The sequence below is a fragment of the Xenopus tropicalis genome, chromosome 8 (genome assembly GCF_000004195.4).
Source record: "Xenopus tropicalis strain Nigerian chromosome 8, UCB_Xtro_10.0, whole genome shotgun sequence".
Classification (NCBI taxonomy): domain Eukaryota; kingdom Metazoa; phylum Chordata; class Amphibia; order Anura; family Pipidae; genus Xenopus; species Xenopus tropicalis.
This window is the reverse complement of record NC_030684.2, coordinates 82,044,110-82,067,402: the sequence shown is the minus strand read 5'-3', so window position 1 is coordinate 82,067,402 and position 23,293 is coordinate 82,044,110. Positions and strand designations below refer to the sequence as shown.

At 38.7% G+C, this 23,293-nt stretch overlaps 1 protein-coding gene across 5 annotated transcripts; it reads left to right on the top strand.

The window, feature by feature from the left end:
* The first annotated feature begins 597 nt into the window (after positions 1-597).
* abcd4 (ATP binding cassette subfamily D member 4) lies at positions 598-23,235 on the top strand. 5 transcript variants are annotated; one of them, XM_018096819.2, is made up of 19 exons: positions 598-683; positions 2,946-3,064; positions 4,180-4,307; positions 5,231-5,370; positions 5,591-5,707; positions 8,333-8,458; positions 13,477-13,527; positions 14,849-14,943; positions 15,026-15,147; positions 16,999-17,090; positions 17,175-17,261; positions 17,408-17,616; positions 17,902-17,993; positions 19,664-19,700; positions 20,138-20,187; positions 21,143-21,195; positions 21,283-21,359; positions 21,497-21,612; positions 22,553-23,235. In XM_018096819.2, the coding sequence occupies exons 2-19, from the start codon at positions 3,031-3,033 to the stop codon at positions 22,619-22,621; spliced, it is 1,695 nt and encodes a 564-aa protein (XP_017952308.1). In that variant the 5' UTR covers positions 598-683; positions 2,946-3,030; the 3' UTR covers positions 22,622-23,235. The 5 variants fall into 5 exon arrangements, with proteins under 5 accessions (XP_017952308.1, XP_031746848.1, XP_012824962.1 ...); XM_012969508.3 differs by lacking the exon at positions 598-683 and adding an exon at positions 751-1,053 and having other exon boundaries at positions 17,411-17,616; XM_002938597.5 differs by lacking the exon at positions 598-683 and adding an exon at positions 753-1,053.
* Positions 23,236-23,293: the final 58 nt, after the last annotated feature.

Sequence of the window (23,293 nt, the reverse complement as noted above, 5' to 3'; positions counted from 1 at the left end):
CAATCATGTGCATGGATATATGTACTTACAATTGTAGTCTAGGTTCATGATCACTAACTCTGCCAATCATAATTAATTTATATTTAAGTTTCTGTAATAGCAATTGGCCAATTAAAATTAAAGAGAGGGTTCTGACATTATCATGAACCCTTGTGACCCTCACTGCTTTCTGGAGCAGCCTGTCTGTAAATTAACCAAAGATTGCCATATTAATATGCATTTTTTTCATTCACTATGTAAGGATTTAGCCTGAGAGAACATTTACCAAGCTTGGGGGGACATTTCTATGACTAAACTGAGTAGTGCAGCAGAAAGGTGAACAACCCCTTTATTTCAGAAACAGCACATCATTTAATTTTTAATTGATTATATTTAGTAAGTATATTATTTTAGTATGATCAAATTTTCATTTTCACGATAAGTCCCTTTTAAAAGAATGCATGATGTCGCAAGGGGGAGGTCAGTGGGATAAGAAAGCAGGTCTGTGGTGAGGAAATAATTCTATAGCGCATAAAAATGATGGAGGAAGGCAGAGGCATGCCATTGCACGGAGGAGGGCGAAGGAGACGTCACAGAAAAGAGGGTGAATGGGGAAGCAAAGGACGAAAAGAGCAAAACTGACATCACCAGGAGGGAGGGGGAAATGGGGAGGATGAATGGGGCAGTCCCCCTATCAGTACAAAGTAAGAGGAGATTGTGTAGCCGTTACCACCGCTGGGGGGGGTGCGATAAAGGATTTCTTTGCAAGTACAGAGGTTTAGGGGGTGTGAGAAAACAGACTGCACTTTAGATTTTCAGTCAGATGTGTTAACCTGGACAGCATACATACTAATATTATCTATTACTTGTGACTGAGATAGCTCAGCCTTATGATCTCACACAGCAGCAACTCTGTGTCCCCTTGCCCTTCTTCGGAATAGGAAGTTGCTTCACTCCTGATGTGACGTTCCTAGCCGAAGTGAGGCCCTCCCACTTACAGACCGAATGGATGTTTTGCATTAGTTGGCTACTCGCTAACATGGGGGCACGGAGTCCTAGGCTAGAGCGGCCACGGTGAGGGGTTATATAAGGGCAAAAATAGGTCGGGACTAATGCTATCTGAATGAAGTAACTCTTATAGCTGAGATCTCTCATTATATATGTATGGGAGGCGAGGCTGTTGGGAAAATTGATTGAATATCATGGGTGCTGCTTGTGGCAATTTGAGCATAGAGCTAGAGATTGTGGGTGACACTGATGAAATGGGGAGATTAAGAATGAGCAATGTGACAATTAATAATGAGCAAATCTGTCCCGTTTTGCAGAAATTTTTGTAAAATGTGGCTACATGAACATGAAATACTTTTTTAAAGCAGCGATTGTTTTGATGCGACCGCAACTGCGACAATTTGCTAATTTAATAAATACAGAATTTAGCAGCAAATCCATACCCATCGAAAAATTTTGATTATCACTAATGACAATAACACTTGAATATTGCATGAAGAGAGACAGAAGAGGGGTATTATTAGTGTAGTAGTGAACAAAGGTAAAGGTGAAGTCAAACACGTACTTTGTGCTTATATATGGTGGCTATATGGCACAGCAACCAACACAAATACTGACTCTTACTTTCATTCATGCATTTACTTTGATGTATGAATTGTGTGTCTACAGAATAATAACATGAATGCCGTCTAAATTATGTTTTTACATACTTACAGGATTTCTTGTAAATGGATATTTTAGGATCCATTCATGACTGCAAGTGCAGTGAGCAGTGTTCAAATTTCCCTGCTGCCAGTTCATTAAAGGTACTTGCCTTAAAATGCACTCCTTGCACTTCCATATAGTTGCTCTCGGCACCACTCAGTGGTGATTGCTTTCAGAATTGCACTTTGCTCACTGCACTTGGGGTTGTTTATGAGACCTTTTATCCTTCTAAAAATTCTACTGCAGTTCCATCACTGCACTGTAACTTAAAGGGAAAATATATCCCTGTTTTGTTTTTTCTTTTGCTCGTTCAGTTGAACTTTTGGAAAAAAAAGTGCATAAATACTGTCTGAAATTACAAATGTAAATATATTTTTTACACTGACATATCTGATTCCAACACAGTGGAACAAGCTTAGCAGTAATTGCATTACACTGTGAGCCTAGGGGTTGTAGGTTCATAGTTCATGTAAGTACACGCTAACTATCATGGTTTTACTTTTAATATGTGCAGTCAGGTATGTCAGTATTACAATAGAGCAGGCTCCTGGGCCCAGCCGGTCTGCTGTATTGTAGTTACTCCTCTAGTCTAAGGAGGTCTGCACCATCAGTGCAGGTGTTTAAAAAAGAAATATGTAAGGTGCTGCAAAAACTTACATTGGACAAATGTTCCTGTAATCCATCTAGGGAGTCCAGGTTTTATGAAATTACTTGTAACTGCTCAAGTCAAACTTGAAAAGTTACATTTTTTTGTTAGTCTTTATATAGCTCCAACACATTACCCACTGCTCAACAGAGATTTTTCACGCCAATCCTTGGACCAGTGGCTGTAGGATAATGTAAGTTCCCTTACCCATCACACACACTATGGTCAGTTTTATCAGTAGCTTTAGGCTGATGCCACACAGGGCTAGTTCTGCATGCTGAAAAACACCCCTCTGTTTGCAACACCCCTCTACCTTTCCTGCACCTAAAACCATTGTGTTGGGCACATGCAGCAGATGCATACAAACTTCTTGCAGATAGGTTCTGGATAGAAATTAAAATCAGACACCAGATAACCAGTGAGCTGCCCTTAGAATTAGTTTTCCTTTACATTGGCCCACTCAATAATATATCTCTGCAAAAGTGGAAAATGATAAATATGCCCTTAAAATATTATATTTAATTATATCATTGTTTCCTGTTCACTGAATTGTATCTTTGTAGATTATCCCTTCCTGTGTGTTTTAACGTAAACTATTTGCTCGTAGGCCACGTTTGGATTTGGTTTTCTTGCGAAGGTTTATAAACCTGTGTGTTGTGCTCTTCCCTCGCTGGTCATCTCAGAATGTGCTCATGTTCCTCACCCTGCTTATGGTAGCCCTTACAGGTAAAAACATCCTACTCCATGTTGCCTCTTTATCCATTCTGCTTTCCTGTTCATAGGTTTGAATACATTTTATATTTTTATTCACATGTACAAATACATTTTTTAACCAAAATCATGGCACTTGTTTATTGCTTTAATACCGTTTAATATTTAGCATTTACATACAGTGGTGCTTAAAAGTTTGGGTACCCTTTAATATTTTCTGTATTTTTATATGAATGTGACCTAACACATCATGTGATTTAAAAACAAGTACTAAAAGTAGATGAAGAAAACCTAGTTAGACAAATGTAACAACAATTATTATATTTGGTCATGTATGTATTCAATACAATTATACAATAACGTCTGCATGTGGCAAAAGTAAGTGAATCATGCTCTAAGGATTTGGTGTGACCCCCTTTGCAGCATTAACCACAACTAAATGTTTGCGGTAACTGTTGGGCCTTCCTGTACATTCCTGCATACACTCCCCGTAGCATACCTTTTGGGTCTGTTTGTCTGGCTTTCCACTTTTCTAGACTCATTCTGCTAGATGTCATTATATTTAATATTATTATTATTATTTATATATTACCAGCACTTTACAGAGTGAAGGGATTCAAACAAAAGACCAAAACAGTTAACATAAACAGCCAATAATTTTTCCAAAAGTGATTTACAGTTACAATTGCATATTAGGGCAAGGGCAAGATCCCTGCTGGAGAGAGCGTAACCAAATGTGACCATGCATACACCAATTTTGAACCGTGTTTGTGATTCTTGACTTGATTGAGCATCTATAGACACCTACACATCAACCTGTGCTTTGGTTGTATTGCATTTGGTCTTTACAGATCCTTTAGCTAGCTGATGCTTGTTTTGGCAAGTAAATGAGGCATCAGAAAATCTGGAGGTGATAATAACTTCTTCTCCCTCCTCTTTATGTAATATACTGGTTACATTGCAGAATAAAAGGCTCAGCTCTGGCACCAGACTGGGTTAGAGTTATGTTTTTAGCCCACAGCTTTGATATTCCAACCAATGGCCAATTTGTCAACTCCAAATTTTACCTCTCTAATCTCACAAGGTTATTTTATCTTTGTTATCTGATCCTAGTTTCTTTTTTCCTGCAGGCCAGCTGTTAGTGTACCAGGTTGGAATACTACCCAGTCAGTTTTATGGGGTTCTGGCAGATAGAGATCTGCATGGTTTTCAGCACCTCTCAATCATTGCATTGTTACTGATCTTTCTCAACTCAATGGTGAGGCTGAATTAAAACAAGTTATGTTCATATCTGTTTGTGCCCACTCACATTTTAACATCTGACACGTATGCTGTATAATAGTTTTTCTAACATAAGTCATATGTCTCTAAATGCTTCCTTTTTTGGTTGCACAACATTAAGCATAAGCACTAAATCAGTACAGCCGTATGTCAGCTGTTTTTTGAACAACAGGATTGCATCAAGGGCAATTCTAGTACCACAGCATCCCTCTAAAAATCTGTTTTCATATTTTGCACCCATCCGTGACAATTCAAAATGAATAATAATTGATTATACATGTAGCCAAAAGCTTTCCACTACTTGCAGGGACTACAGTGCTCCAAAATAGTTTTATTTTATCTGCAACATATGTTCACCATTCATTGTATGTATTTTGACATGTTCCTTTTACAATCATTTAATTCTTGGTCCACCATTTTAATGATACATCTCCCTGTAAATAATATTTTAACAAGTGTTGCATTCCCACTTCACATAGTTGTTAATGTGAGGCTGTTCACCCAGATCACACTGGATCTTTAGCAGCACATTTTACTCATGTTTATCCACACCAGAGCATCAAAATGCTAAGCAAGTTTAGGAATAGGGAGGCCTGGGTGACCCACTAGGATAGCCGTCCATCAACACTAACAAACCGTTAACTCCTGCAGTCTTTCTGCAGAGCTGTAGTAGTGCTCTGCACCCTTCAGTACTTCCTGCCTCCTGTCCTGAATCATGGTAGTTGCATTCATAAATGTCCCCTACAGTCTCTCATATGCTTAAAAATAGAATGGTTGGAATTAAAACTATGGATTTAGTATATTACCCAGGAATAGTTTTTTACAACTGTTGTAATAATATCAGGTTTTTTTTAACATAATAAAATGATGCCAAAATGAAACAATATTTTTGTTTTGTAGCTGTGCAGTGTTGAGCAATATGTTAGCAAATTGGCTTATGTGAGTTGCCGCCGTGATATGACTGGATTTCTGCATAGACTGTACTTCCACAATCAAGTGTATTACACACTGAGTGTAGAGCACCCACACATCGATAATCCGTAAGTGTCACTTGCAAAGGCTATAGAAGGAATAGTAATCTATATAATCAAGATTTTGGGGGAGTGGTTGGGGAAGATATCCATCTGAATAATAATTGTACAATTATATCAGTGTGTGTATGGTCAGTAAGCTTCTAATACATGTTGTGATAAATCAGGAATATATAAAAACTTGGGAGTATAAACTACTAAAAATCAAACTGGTAATTTATTCTTTCAGAGATCAGCGAATGACGCAGGATGTGGAAAGACTGTGTCGGGAACTTAGCTCTTGTGCCAGCCAAGTCTTGACAACACCTTTTACCCTGGTGTATTACTCCTACCAGTGCGCTGTGAAGTAAGTCAGTCTTAAAGGAACAGAAACTCCAAAAAATGAAATAGCTTTAAAGTAATAAAAATATAATGCACTGTTGCCCTGCACTGGTAAAACTGGTGTGTTTGCTACAGTACTATAATTTATATAATAAGCTGCTGTGTAGCCACGGGGGCAGCCATTCAAGCTGGAAAAAAGGCACAGGTTACATTGCAGATAACAGATAAGTTCTGTAGGGTACAATAGTGTTTTATCTGTTATCTGCTATGTGCCTGTGTCTTTTCTCCTTTGAATGGCTGCCTCCATGGCTACATAGCAGCTTATTTATATAAATTATAGTAGACTTTCTGAAGTAAACACACAACTTTTACCAGTGCAGGGCAGCAGCACATTACATTTTAGTTACTTTTATACACTTTCATTTTTTGGTGTTACTGTTCCTTTAATGTACATGTTTACATGCTGATACCGATTATTTGCTTGATTATATAACATGTTTAGGAAAGACAAAAGACAAGCTGAACTGAAATTTACAATTCAGCAAACAGACGTTCTACTGTAACCTCTGCACTTTTTTATGCATAGTTAACTACAGTACAACATACATATATATTTTTTCAGGGGACAGAATGCAAAGGCAAGAGTAAACATGAATTGCAATTTCCTGGCTGTTGTTTATACATTTAACTTCAAGCTGGCCATACATGTTTAGGTTTTAGCCATCTTATGATAAACATTCGGATATCGATTGTATGTTTTAATGCAACGATCTAAAACTAACATTAAGACTGAAACTGTAGGAGCCCAGGTACAACTGGCCAAGTCTAGCATTCTGTATGCTAAGTTTTCAAGAATGGAACTATCCACAGTACAAGTAGTACTGTGGCACTGGAACCCAGAACTTGAGGGGGTACTACCTTTCCTATTTCTCTAATTATTCTCACATTTTTATCTGTTCTATTTTCTAGTTTTAAGGGGACTCCTGTGTTTTTCCTTGTATTACGGCCTCATACTTTGCTAGGTCATGTAGACCAAAAGAGGTTGCTATGTCAATGTTGTACTCCTTGCATATGTGCCAAAAATACAACAGACCATATCTCCTGTATCTATTACTATTCATGTCTGTTAAAAGGATCAGTTAAAACCTCTGAGATGCTATTGTAGGAATAATACAGACAAAAATTCAGTCCACTTAATGTAGTGACAAATTCCAACCCCCCCCTACCATTTTTTGCCTCATTTAAAAACCTAAATGTAGTTGCCAGATTAAAGAATGAGATACACAAGTTTTTTTAGCTGTATTAAATGTCCATATGTGTAGCAAGAAGTCCATGCCTGAGGAATTGCTAATCCCCAAGATTTTTTACTTCAGCCATTGTGGTGTTTTAATACAGAATCTTTACTCATTTTGAGCTTCTCCCATCTTGACCCATGATTGCTTTCTTTAAGTCCAAAAAAACTGCATTTAGTCGGTTGCTAAGTAATATTAAATTTAATGTGGGGGATGAAGTCTTATACAACTCTCTAGTCTTTTGCTGTCCATAATTGAATGCCATTTGTAGGTTGTAGAAGTGCATACAGTTTGCAGAGGGTGCACATTTTTATGTATATAAGCTAAGATATACAATATTTGAGTCAACCATTTGATCATTATCTATAATAATCAATGGACTTGATAACTAAAATAAAATAAATATTAAATAATAAATCATGCTGTAATCCATCATTATCTCATGACAGAGATTGACAATTCCAGCCCACTCTGTTTCATCAGCAGATTTTTTTATATTTAATTTTGAAATTTCACATGGGGCTAGCCATATTCTTTATTTCCCAGGGTGCCACAGCCATGTGACCTGTGCTCTGATAAACTTCAGTGACACTTTACTGCTGAGCTGCAAGTTGGAGTGATATCACCCCCCTCCTTTTCCCTCCAAGTAGCTGATCAGCAGAACAATGGCAGCAGAACAGATAGCAGCTCCCAGTAGATATCAGAATAGCACTAGCAATAGAATAGAAATCCTGGTCTGTGTTGAGACTCTTCCAGTTACATAGGTGTAGAAGAAACAATAGGTTATCTAAAAGCAGTTCTAATGTGTAGCGCTGGCTCTTTCTGAAAGCTCAGAAGCACAATACCATGAGATGGCACCTACACACCAATATTACAACTAAAAAAATGCTTTTGTTGGTTCAAGAATAACATTTTAAATGGTAGAGTGAAATATTTGCTATGTAAACAGTCATACAGATATCAAAAATATACCATAAAAATATACTATAGAATAACCCTTTATCCAGAAAACTCCAGATCTTTATGTGGACACATATGTTAAGAATTTTTAACAGGATTAAATATTTGGATGGGGACCTGTCACCCTAAGAAATAATTCCATTTTTTTCTATTGTGTTTGTCAAGTAAAATAAACTTCACTTTCACTATAAAAATTAACTTAAGTGAAAGTAATTGTTGCCCCACCTCTGTGCCTAAGACAGCAGGGATTTTTAAATAGCTCTACAAAAAATAGAATTTGGATTTCTTATTTACTTGTCATAGGACTTTTATTATACATAATTTTGTGGGAGGGTTTTAAACTTGTAATCAGAATTACATTTAAGTTTATTATAAAGTTGTGGATTTTTTTTTTGCAGCACAGGATGGATGGGCCCAGTCTCCATTTTTGGATATTTTGTAGTTGGGTCTTTGCTTAACAAAATTTTGATGGGTCCTGTAATACCAAAATTGGTTCAACAAGAGAAGCTAGAAGGAGACTTTCGGTAAGTAGGTAGGAAAGGGTGCTGTATTGTCAAATGGCATGTAGTGGGAAGTAGTTCTAAATATCTGAATGTTTGGCTGTGTAAATGTCTATTTAATATTGTTCAATATATAATTCTGTATATTAGTATATATTTTGATATATAGTACAGGCTGCATTAGTTATACTACAACTTCAAAAGTGTCCCAAAAACTGTTTCTCTGCCAACCTAGAAACAACCCCGACAGCATCCTACACATAACTGTTAACTTCTCTGGGTTTCCTGGGAGTTACCTAGTTTTTGGGTGCCCTTACCCCAGGCCTGCTATAATTATATGCCATTACCCCAAGTTTTTAAATTTCCTCATATGAAAGATACGTGAGCATGCAGAGTAATGGTGCCATAGATGAACTTTCAAGGCATTCAAGGATGACAGAAGGGGGCTGTGCACATGCACTGTGATGTCACATAAACATTTTTCAGTGGCGCACTTCACGTGTCACCAGTCCCTGTTTTAAGCTTCATGCAGGTTGACTTCTCTGTCTACATCTCCCATTGATTTCAATGGTAATCACAGGGAAGTCGATCTGTTTGCAGTTTTCTAATTAAAACACTCACCAGCACATTTTCTGATGAAAACTCATAACTTCATTTCTGTACAGCTCTTATTGAAGTCAGTTGAATCAGTGGAGGGCAGTTGCAAGGAGGGGTGCTATGGCAGAGAATCTGCTATTGACATTAGTCAAAAAGTATGAGCCAGCAAGCATCATACCAGAAATATAAATAAGAAGGAACATTTATATCTCTAAAGATTCGGCATTAACAACTAAAATAATCTAGTGTAGCACAAGTACAAGGGTTAATTTGTGTTACTACAATCATCATTTATTTAATATATACAGGGTTTGGCCAAGCTGGCCAGACGCCCTAGGCAACATGGTCAGCTTGAACCGCCCACCTGGGATGCCAAATAAGGACTGTGATTGACTATTTGGTAGCCCCATGTGGACTGCTAGCCCGCAGGAGGCTCTGCTTGGAGTAAAACTGTATCTATGCTTCCAGAACTTGCCTCCAACCCAGAAATTAAAAAATGGGCTCCTGCTTTAAGGCCATTGGGAGCAACATCAAAAGGGGTTGGTGAGCAACATGTTGCTTATGAGCCACTGGTTGGGGATCACTGCCATAGGCTGTACTAACAATTAAAAAGGTGGTTTACCTTTAGGTTAATTTTAAGTATGTTATTGAATGGCCTATTCTTAGCAACTTCTCAACTGGTCTTCATTTTTTATTTTTTATAGTTTTTTTTATTATTTGTTCTGTGCGGCTACAATTGTATTATTACTATTTAGGTCTTCCGCTATTCATATCCCTGTTTCTCTTTAAAACCACTGCCTGGTTGCTAGGTTTAATTGGACCCTAGCAACTGCTGCTGAACAAAAACAAAATAATTAAAAAAAAAACTGCAAATAATAAATATGAACACCAATTGCAAATTGTCTCAGAATAGCATGATCTACATAATACTAAAAGTTAATTTAAAGGTGAACTATCCTTTTAAGCAACTAACAAGCAACTTGAGAATCTGAGAAAACTCTTTAGAATCCTTGAAAAAGTAAAGTGATACATTCTTTTCAAATAAATAATGACATGCCCATTGGTTTGAATGAGTCTGATCAGCATTGAGATCCCAAATAAGTGCTGGAAGTAGGGGTAGGCAAAAGAGGCACATGCCTAGGCGCTAGGAATGTACTTGTACCCAATGTTCCCTCTAAGTTGTGCAAGCACACACATATTCTGAGACCAGCGCGCACAATAAATTGTGGTGTGTAGAAAGAATGTGAAAAACATAATTTTGTACTGCACGTACCAAATTAGAGGCATCATTGCCTGTACCCCTAGTCCAGGTACATGTATGTTTGGCGGATTGGCTTTCAGTTACCTTGCCTATTCCAGTGCCCTGTCACTCTTATGTGCATGTGGCAGAGTGGGGCTAGTGCAGCGGTTTTCAACCTGTGGGTCGGGACCCCTTTGGGGGTTGAACGACCGTTTCACAGGGGTCGCCCAAGACCATCGGAAAACACATACAGTGGTGTGAAAAACTATTTGCCCCCTTCCTGATTTCTTATTCTTTTGCATGTTTGTCACACTTAAATGTTTCTGCTCATCAAAAACCGTTAACTATTAGTCAAAGATAACATAATTGAACACAAAATGCAGTTTTTAAATGAAGGTTTACGTTATTAATGGAGAAAAAAAACTCAAAATCTACATGGCCCTGTGTGAAAAAGTGATTGCCCCCCTTGTTAAAAAATAACTTAACTGTGGTTTATCACACCTGAGTTCAATTTCTGTAGTCACCCCCAGGCCTGATTACTGCCACACCTGTTTCAATCAAGAAATCACTTAAATAGGAGCTACCTGACACAGAGAAGTAGACCAAAAGCACCTCAAAAGCTAGACATCATGCCAAGATCCAAAGAAATTCAGGAACAAATGAGAACAAAAGTAATTGAAATCTATCAGTCTGGTAAAGGTTATAAAGCCATTTCTAAAGCTTTGGGACTCCAGCAAACCACAGTGAGAGCCATTATCCACAAATGGCAAAAACATGGAACAGTGGTGAACCTTCCCAGGAGTGGCCGGCCGACCAAAATTACCCCAAGAGCTCAGAGACAACTCATCCGAGAGGCCACAAAAGACCCCAGGACAACATCTAAAGAACTGCAGGCCTCACTTGCCTCAATTAAGGTCAGTGTTCACGACTCCACCATAAGAAAGAGACTGGGCAAAAATGGCCTGCATGGCAGATTTCCAAGGCGCAAACCACTTTTAAGCAAAAAGAACATTATGGCTCGTCTCAATTTTGCTAAAAAAAATCTCAATGATTGCCAAGACTTTTGGGAAAATACCTTGTGGACCGACGAGACAAAAGTTGAACTTTTTGGAGGGTGCGTGTCCCGTTAAATCTGGCGTAAAAGTAACACAGCATTTCAAAAATAGAACATCATACCAACAGTAAAATATGGTGATGGTAGTGTGATGGTCTGGGGTTGTTTTGCTGCTTCAGGACCTGGAAGGCTTGCTGTGATAGATGGAACCATGAATTCTACTGTCTACCAAAAAATCCTGAAGGAGAATGTCCGGCCATCTGTTCGTCAACTCAAGCTGAAGCGATCTTGGGTGCTGCAGCAGGACAATGACCCAAAACACACCAGCAAATCCACCTCTGATTGGCTGAAGAAAAACAAAATGAAGACTTTGGAGTGGCCTAGTCAAAGTCCTGACCTGAATCCTATTGAGATGTTGTGGCATGACCTTAAAAAGGCGGTTCATGCTAGAAAACCCTCAAATAAAGCTGAATTACAACAATTCTGCAAAGATGAGTGGGCCAAAATTCCTCCAGAGCGCTGTAAAAGACTCGTTGCAAGTTATCGCAAACGCTTGATTGCAGTTATTGCTGCTAAGGGTGGCCCAACCAGTTATTAGGTTCAGGGGGCAATTACTTTTTCACACAGGGCCATGTAGGTTTGGATTTTTTTTTTCCCTAAATAATAAAAACCCTCATTTAAAAACTGCATTTTGTGTTTACTTGTGTTATCTTTGACTAATAGTTAAATGTGTTTGATGATCAGAAACATTTTGTGTGACAAACATGCAAAAGAATAAGAAATCAGGAAGGGGGCAAATAGTTTTTCACACCACTGTATTTCTGATGGTCTTAGGAATAATTTTATGTGGAGGTCACCACAACATGAGGAACTGTATTAAAGGGTCGTGGCATTAGGAAGGTTGGGAACCACTGGGCTAGTGCAATCAGCACATGCTTATTAATTAAACTTCACATACACACACCTCCAAAATCCTGGGGATCCCACAGTCTTGGGCTTTGTATTTTTAGCAGCAGCATTGTTTACAGAATCAATCTTACAGTTTAGCCTTTATTAAAGAGGCAGTATATCCCCTTGTTCAACAGGAGTGCAATGAATAGATTGTACTGAATGTGTTTTTGCCTATTGTTTTAATCATGAAAACTATGGCTTTTGTTATTTTCTTAGCTAAACAGGGCAAACAGGAAAATTACATTTACTCTTTGCTTGGTTCTTGTGAGATAAATAATTAGTTAACCAAACCTAAATGGCATGTAGCTTCAATTTGTGTTAACTGTGTGGGTCTAGAACTGTTATGTTGGCTGCAGGCTTAACAACTAAAGGTCCCCATACACGGGCCAATTCTAGCTGCCAATATCGGTCTCTTAGAACGATTCGGCAGCTAATTGGCCCGTGTATGGGCACTACTGACATGCCTGCCCAACTAATATCTGGCCTGAAATTGGCCAGATCTGGATCGGGCAGGTTAAAAAATCTAGCTGGACCAGGGACCGCATCGGCTCGTTGATGCGGCCCCTGGACCGTCTTTTCCTATACCCGTCATTATAATTTGATCGTTTGACCCCAGGGCCAAATGATCAAATTAGCCTTTATTCTCCCGATATCGCCCACCCGTAGGTGGGGATATCGGGAGAAGAACCGCTCGCTTGACGACATCGCCAAGTGAGCGGATTGGCCCGTGTATGGGACCTTTAGAAAAGAAAGGGGTGCACAGCATACAGTAGATCCAACAGCTAAGTAAATCAGCCATAACATGTTTATAGTCTACTACAAGTATAGAGGGGAAATGTGTTGTATGATGGTGTGGCTGTGTTTTTTTTTTCCTGAATGCTAAAGGCTGTTGTTAAAAATGTTATATGGAGATATGGGCTTTGGTGGAAATTCTAGGTCACACTCTATCACGTTGTTTTGTGGTTAATTTAGATGTATTATATTGCTTCAACAAATCATCTTCTTTTAGTTTATTGGTATTATGATGTATATTATTCTTGCTATATCAAATCTTTAGTTATTAGTTTTTTTATTTTAAAATCTCTAAAAACGTTATAGCGCTCATACTAGGTAATATGTGCTGCAGCCTAATAAATATTCTGACCAATAAGATGTTTGCTATGTACAGTGCCCAAAAAGAATTCACATTTTATCTTCCAGTTACAAGCATGTGCAAGTTCGTGTGAATGCTGAGGCAGCTGCGTTTTACAGGTACAGAACCTAAGGGAAGATCTGGTAGAAATGGGTTTCTGATATCTAGCTGACGCTTTGTAGTTCCTATCTATACTGAATAATGATTGGTGTAGGATATTATGTGAAAGACAATGGCAAACAAAGGGAAAGGAACCTATGAAAGGATCAATGAAGAGAATGAAAACTGAGGGGAACTCACAGGTTTCTTGTTCTCTACTGAGGTTTGAGTATTTCTGGGTATCATGGTAAACAGAAAAATACCTACTGCATAGAAATGTTTGGTTTGTGGAATAGGTTTCATGAATAAAACAGGGCAGGGTTTTAGAAATGAGTTGTGTGTTTTCTAAAAACAGAGAGTAGACATTTCATAGGAATCACACCTAATAAAACAGTTAATGACAAAAATTATGTACAGTGTTACCCTAAATACTATTTTCTTCCAGTGTGTATGTCCTGAGGGGGTGGTGTATAATCAGTCGTATGATAGAAGAAAAATTGTACAACGGCTTAAAGATGGAGTAGTGATCTCAAATCCAGTTAATATTTTATTTGCAATAACAAATACCATTAATTAGCTTACCAACTAATTACTAAGTAATTTTCAAGGCATTGTGTAAATGGAAAAGCAGTATAATGGAGAAGGAAAGTCATTTTGGCATTTTATTGCCAATAGATTCACCACATTAGTGCCACCTAGAACAATATATTTATTCCGCAGAAAGCATTGCCATATCTGAGTAAAGAGCCCTATAAGCTTTCTCTGTTTGCTTAAGACACAGCTGCCATTTTAAATAGCTTCCTGTTTGCAGTCTAGCTGTCCGAGTCTAGCTCAGATCACACATTCCTAAGGGAGGGGGGAGGGTGTTCTTAGCCTTCTTATGGGAGGGGGGAGCATGAGAGAGGAGAGAACTGTGCAGACTCTGGCCACTGGAATTAAGGATTGTTCTGAGAGAGGAAGTCAGAAACACGAACAACATGTTTACAAAAAAGGAGACAAGAAATCCTGTGGATAGAGGACATTTCTGTGAGTGCTTATGGCTGTATTTACATAGACCTTTCTGATAAAGCTTACTTAGTTTTTACCTTTCCTTCTCCTATAAGAGATGATATATTAATAAAACTGTATGTTCCATAAATAATGTAAATTAAAGGGCAATGTGACCTATTTATTTTACCATTCATTTTATATGTCCAGTAAAGCATATTTGCATAGTATATTATTCCCCTGGTGCCTTATTTTTCTCCATAAATTTGTTTTGACTCATTAAGTAAAAACAAATGCTAAGATACTGCAGTTAATATCCACAGTCAGGGTATGGCCTTTGCAACTTTCTTTTAGAGCAGGCTCAGTGGAACTCTCTCGAACTGACAGCCGTCTCCAGAAACTTATTGTGGCGCAGAAGGATTTGATTAATCAGGAGCTGTGGTTGAACTGTAAGTAGGGGTCTGTGGGAAGTAAAGATATATGCAGGTGAATGCTACAGAAGGCAATGCTTTGTGCAATGTTTGTTTTCAGTTGGAACAAACACCTTTAATTACCTGGGTGGTATCCTAAGTTATATGATCATTGCTGTCCCAATCTTCACTGGAATGTATGCAGACCTGAGCCCGGCAGAGCTGAGTGAACTTATCAGCAAGGTGGGTAGAAAACTTCATTTCAGAGCATTACACATGCCCATTAACAAAAAAAGTAATAATAATGTACCGAGACAGGAAAAATGTAGAAGTTAAGTAGAAACCACAACGGACTCCAAATTGTAGTTACTTCAGAGACCGGTGTTAGTATTGTGGAATGTGTGGTATACACATATGTAGTACTAAACTAAAAGGAAATGCTACATTGAATGACTGAGTTTACAGTGGGTGCAGAGCTTTAATTTAGGGGTGCACTTTGTGTCATAACTTTGTGTTTGACAGAATTTATAATTAATTTCTAAAATTTACTAATCTTTAACTCTTTTGTTATATGAAAACCGGGTTTAGATTCAGCTAGCAACAACAATCCAGTTTCAGTCCTGGATTCTATCTTGATTTTTATGATTTTTTCTTTAGTTTTTATTACTAAATCACACTGTGTATTTCCCAAATAATTCATTTTACCATTAACATTATTTTTCATGAACCAATAAGTGTATTTTTATTGGTAATATTTGTATGTTGGCAGCTATCTCGGGTCTTTGTGCCTGACCCTGTACTTTCATAAACAGCCGGAACACCACAAAACAAATCTTAGTTCTATTTCTCCTGATTTGGTGCTATTGTCTTATATACCATTAGGTTTGGTATGAGAGCATTTTTAGCAATGCAAGGGATTTCTGAATTCATTTCAACTTTTACAATGTAGAAACCCTCTCCAGACTTAAGGTAACCTGCTTTTTGGAAGGGTAAGGGGGGGGGGGGTCTTGTGTGTCAGAAACCATTGCTTCTTAGTATATATAGTAATATATATATAGAACTAAAGTTCCCCCTTGCATGTATTTAATGTGTTTGGGACTAAATTTCCCAAAGCCTCTCAATGTATTTAATTAGGGTGTCACCCAATGTATTTTGGATCACTGAATACAAAACATATTACTTGCAGCAGTCCACCTTAATAAAAATATTAAAGAAGGCATTTTTCCAGATTCCTGCACATAATATGTTTACATGTGGTGATCAAGTCAAGGAGTTGAATTTCAGGGATCTTAATCACAGGTGACATATATCCTGGTCTGCCATCACCCTTAACCAGAGATTTTTTGTCTATGGGAAATCCACACTACTTGCAGACAACATAATTCCCAAGTATAGCTTTTCTTTGGTGTGAATTACAGGCGGTTAAACACAAATGACATGATTGCTAAAAATGCAGGAGATATACATGAAATACATGATTCATATGTTTTGGTGGTTGAGATTCCCACTGACACCAAAGTAGGTGGCCAATCTCACTGTGTGCCATCACCCTTAAGCCCAAAGCAAAGCAGTGGCAGCAGCATAGAAATAGGAGTTCCTATCAGTTTAGTCAGCTGAATCCTTCGGCAGAGGTGTCAGGGAGCTGCTATCTTCGTGCCCATTGTGATCTGCACAAGTTACATGGCAGAGGGCAGTTGGAAAAGTAAGCACATGGGTAGCCACAGGTCAGCGCTATTAAAAAAACATGACAGGATTCTTTTAACCAAATCTTTGGTACCCCCAATAAAATATAAATAAATTTGCTTCCCTGAGCACTTGTAATCTCAACTTTTGCCTTTAGCCTATGGTTTCAGTATGTGTGTGTGTATATATATATATATATATATATATATATATATATATATATATATATATATATGCTATATATTAGCATTATGCCAAAATAAGAGCAGGTTGTGTCCCTTGTACTTCATTCACTGCCAGAATACCAGTTTGCATCTGGGGCCTGTAGCCTTCCTTACTCTTAATGGTCCATTTGCTTTATATCCCACCTATTTTGACAACATATTTTAATACTTCCCTTTAACTTTTCAGAATGCATTTGTGTCAATTTACCTGATTAGCTGCTTCAGTAAACTCATTGACCTATCCAGCAGCCTCTGTGATGTGGCTGGATATACACATAGGTTAGTCATTTGGTGTGTGTTTGTGTATGTGTGCATGCATCTTATATTTATGGTTTTGGTGTTTCACGCTGTGTTATTTAATAGGATTGCAGAGCTGAAGGAGGTGATGCTGGATCTCTCTAAGTCACACAATTGTTGCAATAACCTAGTGGAACCTCAAGACACAAACAGGTACGTTTCCAAGGAGTTGTGTAGCACTAGGTTATTTGTTCTCTATTTAATTGTTTGACAATCATAGAACCATTGAGTTTGCACTTTTGCTATATCATTTCCTGATCTGTAATGTTCTTGGACTATAAAATGTTATCCTCTTATAGTAGCACACTGGAAGCAAAATCACAGTCAGTTGACCCTGAGCTCATTCTGGATAACATAACCATTACCACTCCAGGATCAGAGTGCACACTTGTGCGTGACCTAAGTTTGCAGGTGTGTGAAGGGAGCAACATTCTGATCACAGGAGACTCCGGCAGTGGCAAATCCTCCATATTGCGTGTATTAGCTGGCCTTTGGGAAACCAAACGAGGTCAGTGGTAACTGCTCTATGTTGTGTTATTCCCTCTTAAGGGTAATGTCCCGAGAGTTGATTAGTCAGCTGCGATAAATCTCTGGTACCGCAGGCGACTAATCTCCCGAAAAGCCTTTCCATCAGCAGTAAACGGGATCACCGGTGGAAAGGCCAACACATCACTTCGGTTTTCCAAAGTTGCCTGCAGGAGTAAACTCTGTGTGACTTCGGAAAACTGAAAACTCACATTTCTTATTCCCAGTCTTTGTTTCTTTTCCCTCACTAGCTGATCTGTTTCCTTAGGTCAAGTTTCTGTTCTTACACAATTTGGTCCCCATGGGGTCTTATTTCTCCCACAAAAGCCATTCCTCAGTGATGGAAGTTTAAGGGAACAGGTAAGAAATCCAATATTTAATTTCTGCCTTCCCCTAAAACTAATACACAACAACACAGCCTTTTATGGAGGCATATTGCAACCCCACAATGTTTTTTAAGCATTTGCATCATTTGAGGGTACATTCTGTGAAAATACTTGAGAGTAGAACTATTGGAAACACTTCATCAATATGCATAGAGTGATACTGACAAAAGGCATTGGAACGCAGAGAATTAAGTCTTTTTTCATTTTGAGAGGCAGATATCAGTCTATGGTACCCAGGTAACAAATAGCTTATGATTGCAGGAAAAATCTAGTAAGTACAGTGGTAGCATTAACTGAATTGGGCCATGGAATTTAAAAATTATTAAAATAACAACTAATGTTTGCGTAAACAATGCCCTTTGAATAAACTGCCCTTTGTGAAAAGGGAAAATAGAAATTAACCTCTGCCAAGCAGGGGTGGGCCATGCACACGTAACAGCACAGGAGGAGTCACCCCCAGGGATATCATACTGACACCTTAGGTTGAGTGTAGAGATTTGCTATAATAGCAAATGAAAAGAGTGCTTTTGCCACAATGGTGAAATAGACTGTGATTCTGGACTGTGATTTAAGGTGCCCATACACGTGAAGATTCACTTGCTTGGCAAGGTCGCAAAGCGAGCGGATCTTCACCCGATATCCCCACCTACATGTAGGCTAATTCGATCGTTTGGCCCTGGGGGTATGGCCATTGATTCTGCCCCTACACGGGCCAGTAAGCTGCTGAAACGGTCCAAGGGTGGTGAGACGTTAGGAGATGTAGTTAGCTTGATGTCTGAAAGCAGATCAAGGCCTTCATGTAGAGAGCAAACTGTAAAGGACCAATTCTTATAAGTAAAAGCAAGCAGAAATGATAACCATCTATATGGGGATGGTTAGCCGTTAGGATTGCAGTACACGGTTTGTATTGTAACTCCAAATAGATCAGTAAGCAATGTGGATTTGGTACCTTTATATCCCAGGTGGGATGCTGCCCTGGCTGCTTACATAGTTACTTCCTTAGCAGTAAAATAATGAAGGTGAGCTATTATATCCTTTGGTGGGCCCCCCTCACGCCTAGGGCCCAGTGGACTCTATCAAAAAGCAGTTTGTAATGTGAGAGATCTGGGGCAAGTTTAGCTAGTAGTGTCGGGATCTCTTCTTGGAGGTTAACGACAGTATCTGGAAGGCAGCAGATGTGAATATTTTTCCTGTGGGATCTGTTATCAGCTGTGCGGTGAGGAGAAGCCTTAACTGGCAGTCATCTTGGAAGATGTGGCCTGTGATGGTGGCAAGGGCGGTAAGAGTCTTTTAGGTGCAGGCTGCTTTTTAGGTCTTCCACTTCTAGGCATCGTTCCCAGTTTATAATGATGGCAATCAATGCAAAACCACTTACAGCAGCTTTATAATGGAGTATAGGGCACAGAAAAGCATGTCTGTTCAGGTCTGCATCGTCCCCTGAAAAGCAACTTTTTTAATGTAATCTGAGAAATCAAGAAAAGTCTATATAGTCCCCAGGGATCCCCTCCGCAAACCAGTTCATTTATATAATAGTTTATATATGCTGTATATTTACTGCTCTTGTTAAAACTAGATGCCTCCTCCCTAAGACTGGAACTGAATTGCTAACATTACTTGCACAAATGACATTTTCTTTGGTTTCAGGTGATTTACCCATTAAAGGAAGTTTACCCAGATTCCGGTGAGTCTTTTTATGGGTCTGTGCCATGTGTCTTTATCCCCTTTTCTGTAGATAGATCTATATGTCTGTTTAGTGAAATAAAGCAACATGGAGACACTGTACTTCCTACCAAATTTGTAACCCTCCCATTTTATTTGAACCCCCTATATCTCAACTATACTTTCTTTTATTTACTAATCCATTGGTGTCCAACAGTGACTCAACATCTTCCCTTCCTTACCAGCCACCAGGGCTTTGTATAAACTTAGTCAATGTTAGCTGCATCACAAAAGTAAGCATGCTCCTGCTCCTTACACCGGCATGAGCCATGTTTGCACCACACGCCATGTCTGTCTCTTCTCTTCTCTTATATGCTTATCTACTTGTACATATATATATATCCCCTCTGTTATATGCTTTAATGTTTCCATCCACTCTTTTTTCTGCACATTCCTCAGGGTGGGTTGATGATGAAAGGATACTGAAATCACTGGAGATGGCTGGGCTGGTAAGAAGTTTGCAGTAAAAGTCACACTTTGTTTTTAGTTCTCACACTTTTTTCTTTTGGCAGGTCACACACTCAACTATAAAATTTCCTCCACTAGCCTCAAATACATATCTGTCTTGTGCCACCCATACATTCCTCTTCTTTGCATTCCCAGCTTACATATTCTTACTCACACTGGTACTCTTCCACTAGGGTGCCCTATTTTTAGGCTACTGCCATACGTGCCTGCTTCTTTGCTTGCTGATCCACTCCATGATGCAACTGCACTGGATTGCAGTGTGAAAGTGCAAGACAATGCATTTTCGAATTCTGTGTGCCTCCCCATCTACCACGGCCCTTAAGGTCCCCATACACGTTACGATTCGCTGGCTTGGCGAGATCGCCAAGCGAGCGGATCTTCACCTGATATCCCCACCTACGGGTGAGCAATATCGGGGAACGTGTAGGCTAAATCCGATCGTTTGGCCCTGGGGCCAAACGATCTAATTATAACAGCGGCAATGGGGCAGTCAGTTCGGGGACCACATCGGCTCATTGATCCGACTGAATCTTTTAACCTGCCCGATCGATATCTGGCCGATTTCAGGCCAGATATTGGTCGGGCAGACCCCTCGTTTCTGCCCCTACACGGGCCGATAAGCTGCTGAATCGGTCCAAGGGACCGATATCGCCAGCTACAATCGACCCGTGTATGGAGACCTAAAGACACCAAAATAGCCATGTGTCACAGTAGCCATAATGAAGGCCTTTCTTTGCTAAGGCCTTCATTAGTAAACAGAGCAGGGTAATGAGGCAAAAGGTAGGGAGAGATTCCGCCATGCTTACACTTCAACAAAACGTCCTTTATCATGATTTTGTGCACATGCTTCCATACTCCTTACCCTTATTTTTTTTATTTAGTGCTATACTTGCCAATACAATCGCCTGTTCTGAAGTTGCCCTTTATTTCCTAAAGGTACCTCTGATAAATAGAACAGGTGGACTTGATCAAAAGGTGGACTGGAACTGGTGAGACTGGGAAAATGTGGCTTAGCATGTGCACTTTCCCACTGATATTTTCACTTTTTGTCCAAAATGACATTTTACTTCTTTCAGGGCAGAAGTTTTGTCTCCAGGAGAAATGCAGCGTTTGGCTTTTACACGACTTTTCTATCTACAACCAAAATATGCAGGTCAGTGAATAACTGCACTTCTGATGCACTAAGGTGTCCTAATATGCATATCCAGCAAGGAGCCTGTGGAATAGCACTCACAGATGCTAAATACACAGCTGTCTACCCTGGTTCCTGTAAGACTGTGTTTCTTTCAGTTCTAGATGAAGTTAGCAGTGCTCTGAGTGAACAAGCTGAGGACAAGCTGTACAGAGGGTGCCAAGAGCTTGGAATGACTCTTATAAGTGTGGGACACAGACAGAGCCTACAGAAGGTTTGTCTATCATATATATGAAACCAGTACATAATCTGTAAATTATCAGCTGCAAAGCTGCATGCAAAATGTTCTCTTTTTTTTTGCATTTATATAAATATAACTGGCCTTTTACCTTTAAGCCTTTTTCCCCAAGGGCTTTGTGCCCTTGTAGTTGTGTGTAGACTGTTTTTTTTTCCTTCACCTGTCGGCCTCCCCCTTAATTCTTCTTGGCTCTGTGCGCAAATAAATTATCTTATGCGCACTTTTAAAAAACTGGTGTGCACATACCAGAATAAGTACATAATTGTGTTTTTGCACAAAACTCTCTGCGTACCACAGTTTGTGTGCAATGGCCTTAAAATGTGTGTGTTTGCACACTAGCGCACAACTTAGAGGGAACAGTGCTTGTAGGGCACATGACTCTTTGTCAGGAATTAGAGACCCAGTCTGAATCTATGCAGAAACAAAACTTAATTGGGGGAATTTTACATTTATTTGTGGACACACAAGCAACCTGTTAGGTACCCTTTAATAAAAACTTATAGTAGGTGAACATGTCACCCTTAAATTGTTTCCCCCGCCAGAGGTTTGTGCTAATAGTGCATTTTAAGTTAATTGGTTGTTTTTTTTATGTGGCTTAGAATATTGAATCTGAGCATATTTTTAAATATATTATATAATAAGTTCACTGTTAGGGCATTCAGTTTCAGTATTAAACATACACTTGCATATTTTTATTTATATGATTCGGAACAAGGTCACCTCATTGTATTCTATGAAAGTTGTGGAACACTTGCCTGTAGCTGTACAAAATGTATTGTTTTCTAAACCCAGGCATAGCTAATATAACAGCCCTTTAATTGGTTATTTTGAAACAGCAGGTAAAATTATTTTAATGTGCAAAAAAAAAAAAAAATCAAATGCTTTGTAATAAATGTCTTAATTTACTTTTATGCAGTTTCATGACTGGGAGCTAAGAGTTGGTTCTGATGGGCACTGGGAATTCAAACGAATAAAGAAACAGTGATGGAAAACTCAGATGGACACACTGACATTTCCAAACAAAGTGAATATGGGTTGGACTTCCCCTACACATGTTTGCACTGCTGCATTTGTTTTATAAAAACATTTTTTAATTACTGGAAAGTAATCATTTTTTGTGCCATTATAGTGCTCATCACTCCAACAACTGCTACTAAACGTAAGGCTGCATGAAGACCTGGATTTAGCCAAATCTCCTGATATTTAGCAAGATTTTTATTCAAACATCATCTTAAACATCTCTCTCTTTTTGTAAATTTAAAGGGGCATTATACCCCCTTGTTCATCAAACTCAATTTGACTATTGTTTTAATCATGAATAATCTATGGGTTTTGTTATTACATAGACAGGTCGATAGATGTGTGTCTTTTTTCAACCTAATTTACTATTTAACTATGTTATTTTAAGCTAAACAGGGAAATTGAAGATATAGGTATGGGATCTGTTATACTGTGATACAAATGTGCACTGGAAATCTAATTATCGACCGCTCAAGGACCAAACATGGAGTTGTTGTAATTTCCCTGTCTGCCCAGTTAAGCTCAATAAATAACAAAAGCCATACATTTTTTGTGATTAAAAAAAGGTAAAAAACTGCCTATTTTTATTCTCCTATTATAAGTCGGACTTGGATTTTTTACTACTGAGTACTATTCT

Excerpts from the sequence above, each read along its gene's own strand:
- abcd4 (XM_002938597.5), top strand. The coding sequence starts at position 989 with ATGTTTTGCATTAGTTGGCTACTCGCTAACATGGGGGCACGGAGTCCT. Across the intron at positions 1,054-2,945 it reads CCTAGGCTAGAGCGGCCACG|GCCACGTTTGGATTTGGTTT; the intron begins GTGAGGGGTTAT and ends ATTTGCTCGTAG. Across the intron at positions 14,944-15,025 it reads TCAGGAGCTGTGGTTGAACT|TTGGAACAAACACCTTTAAT; the intron begins GTAAGTAGGGGT and ends GTTTGTTTTCAG.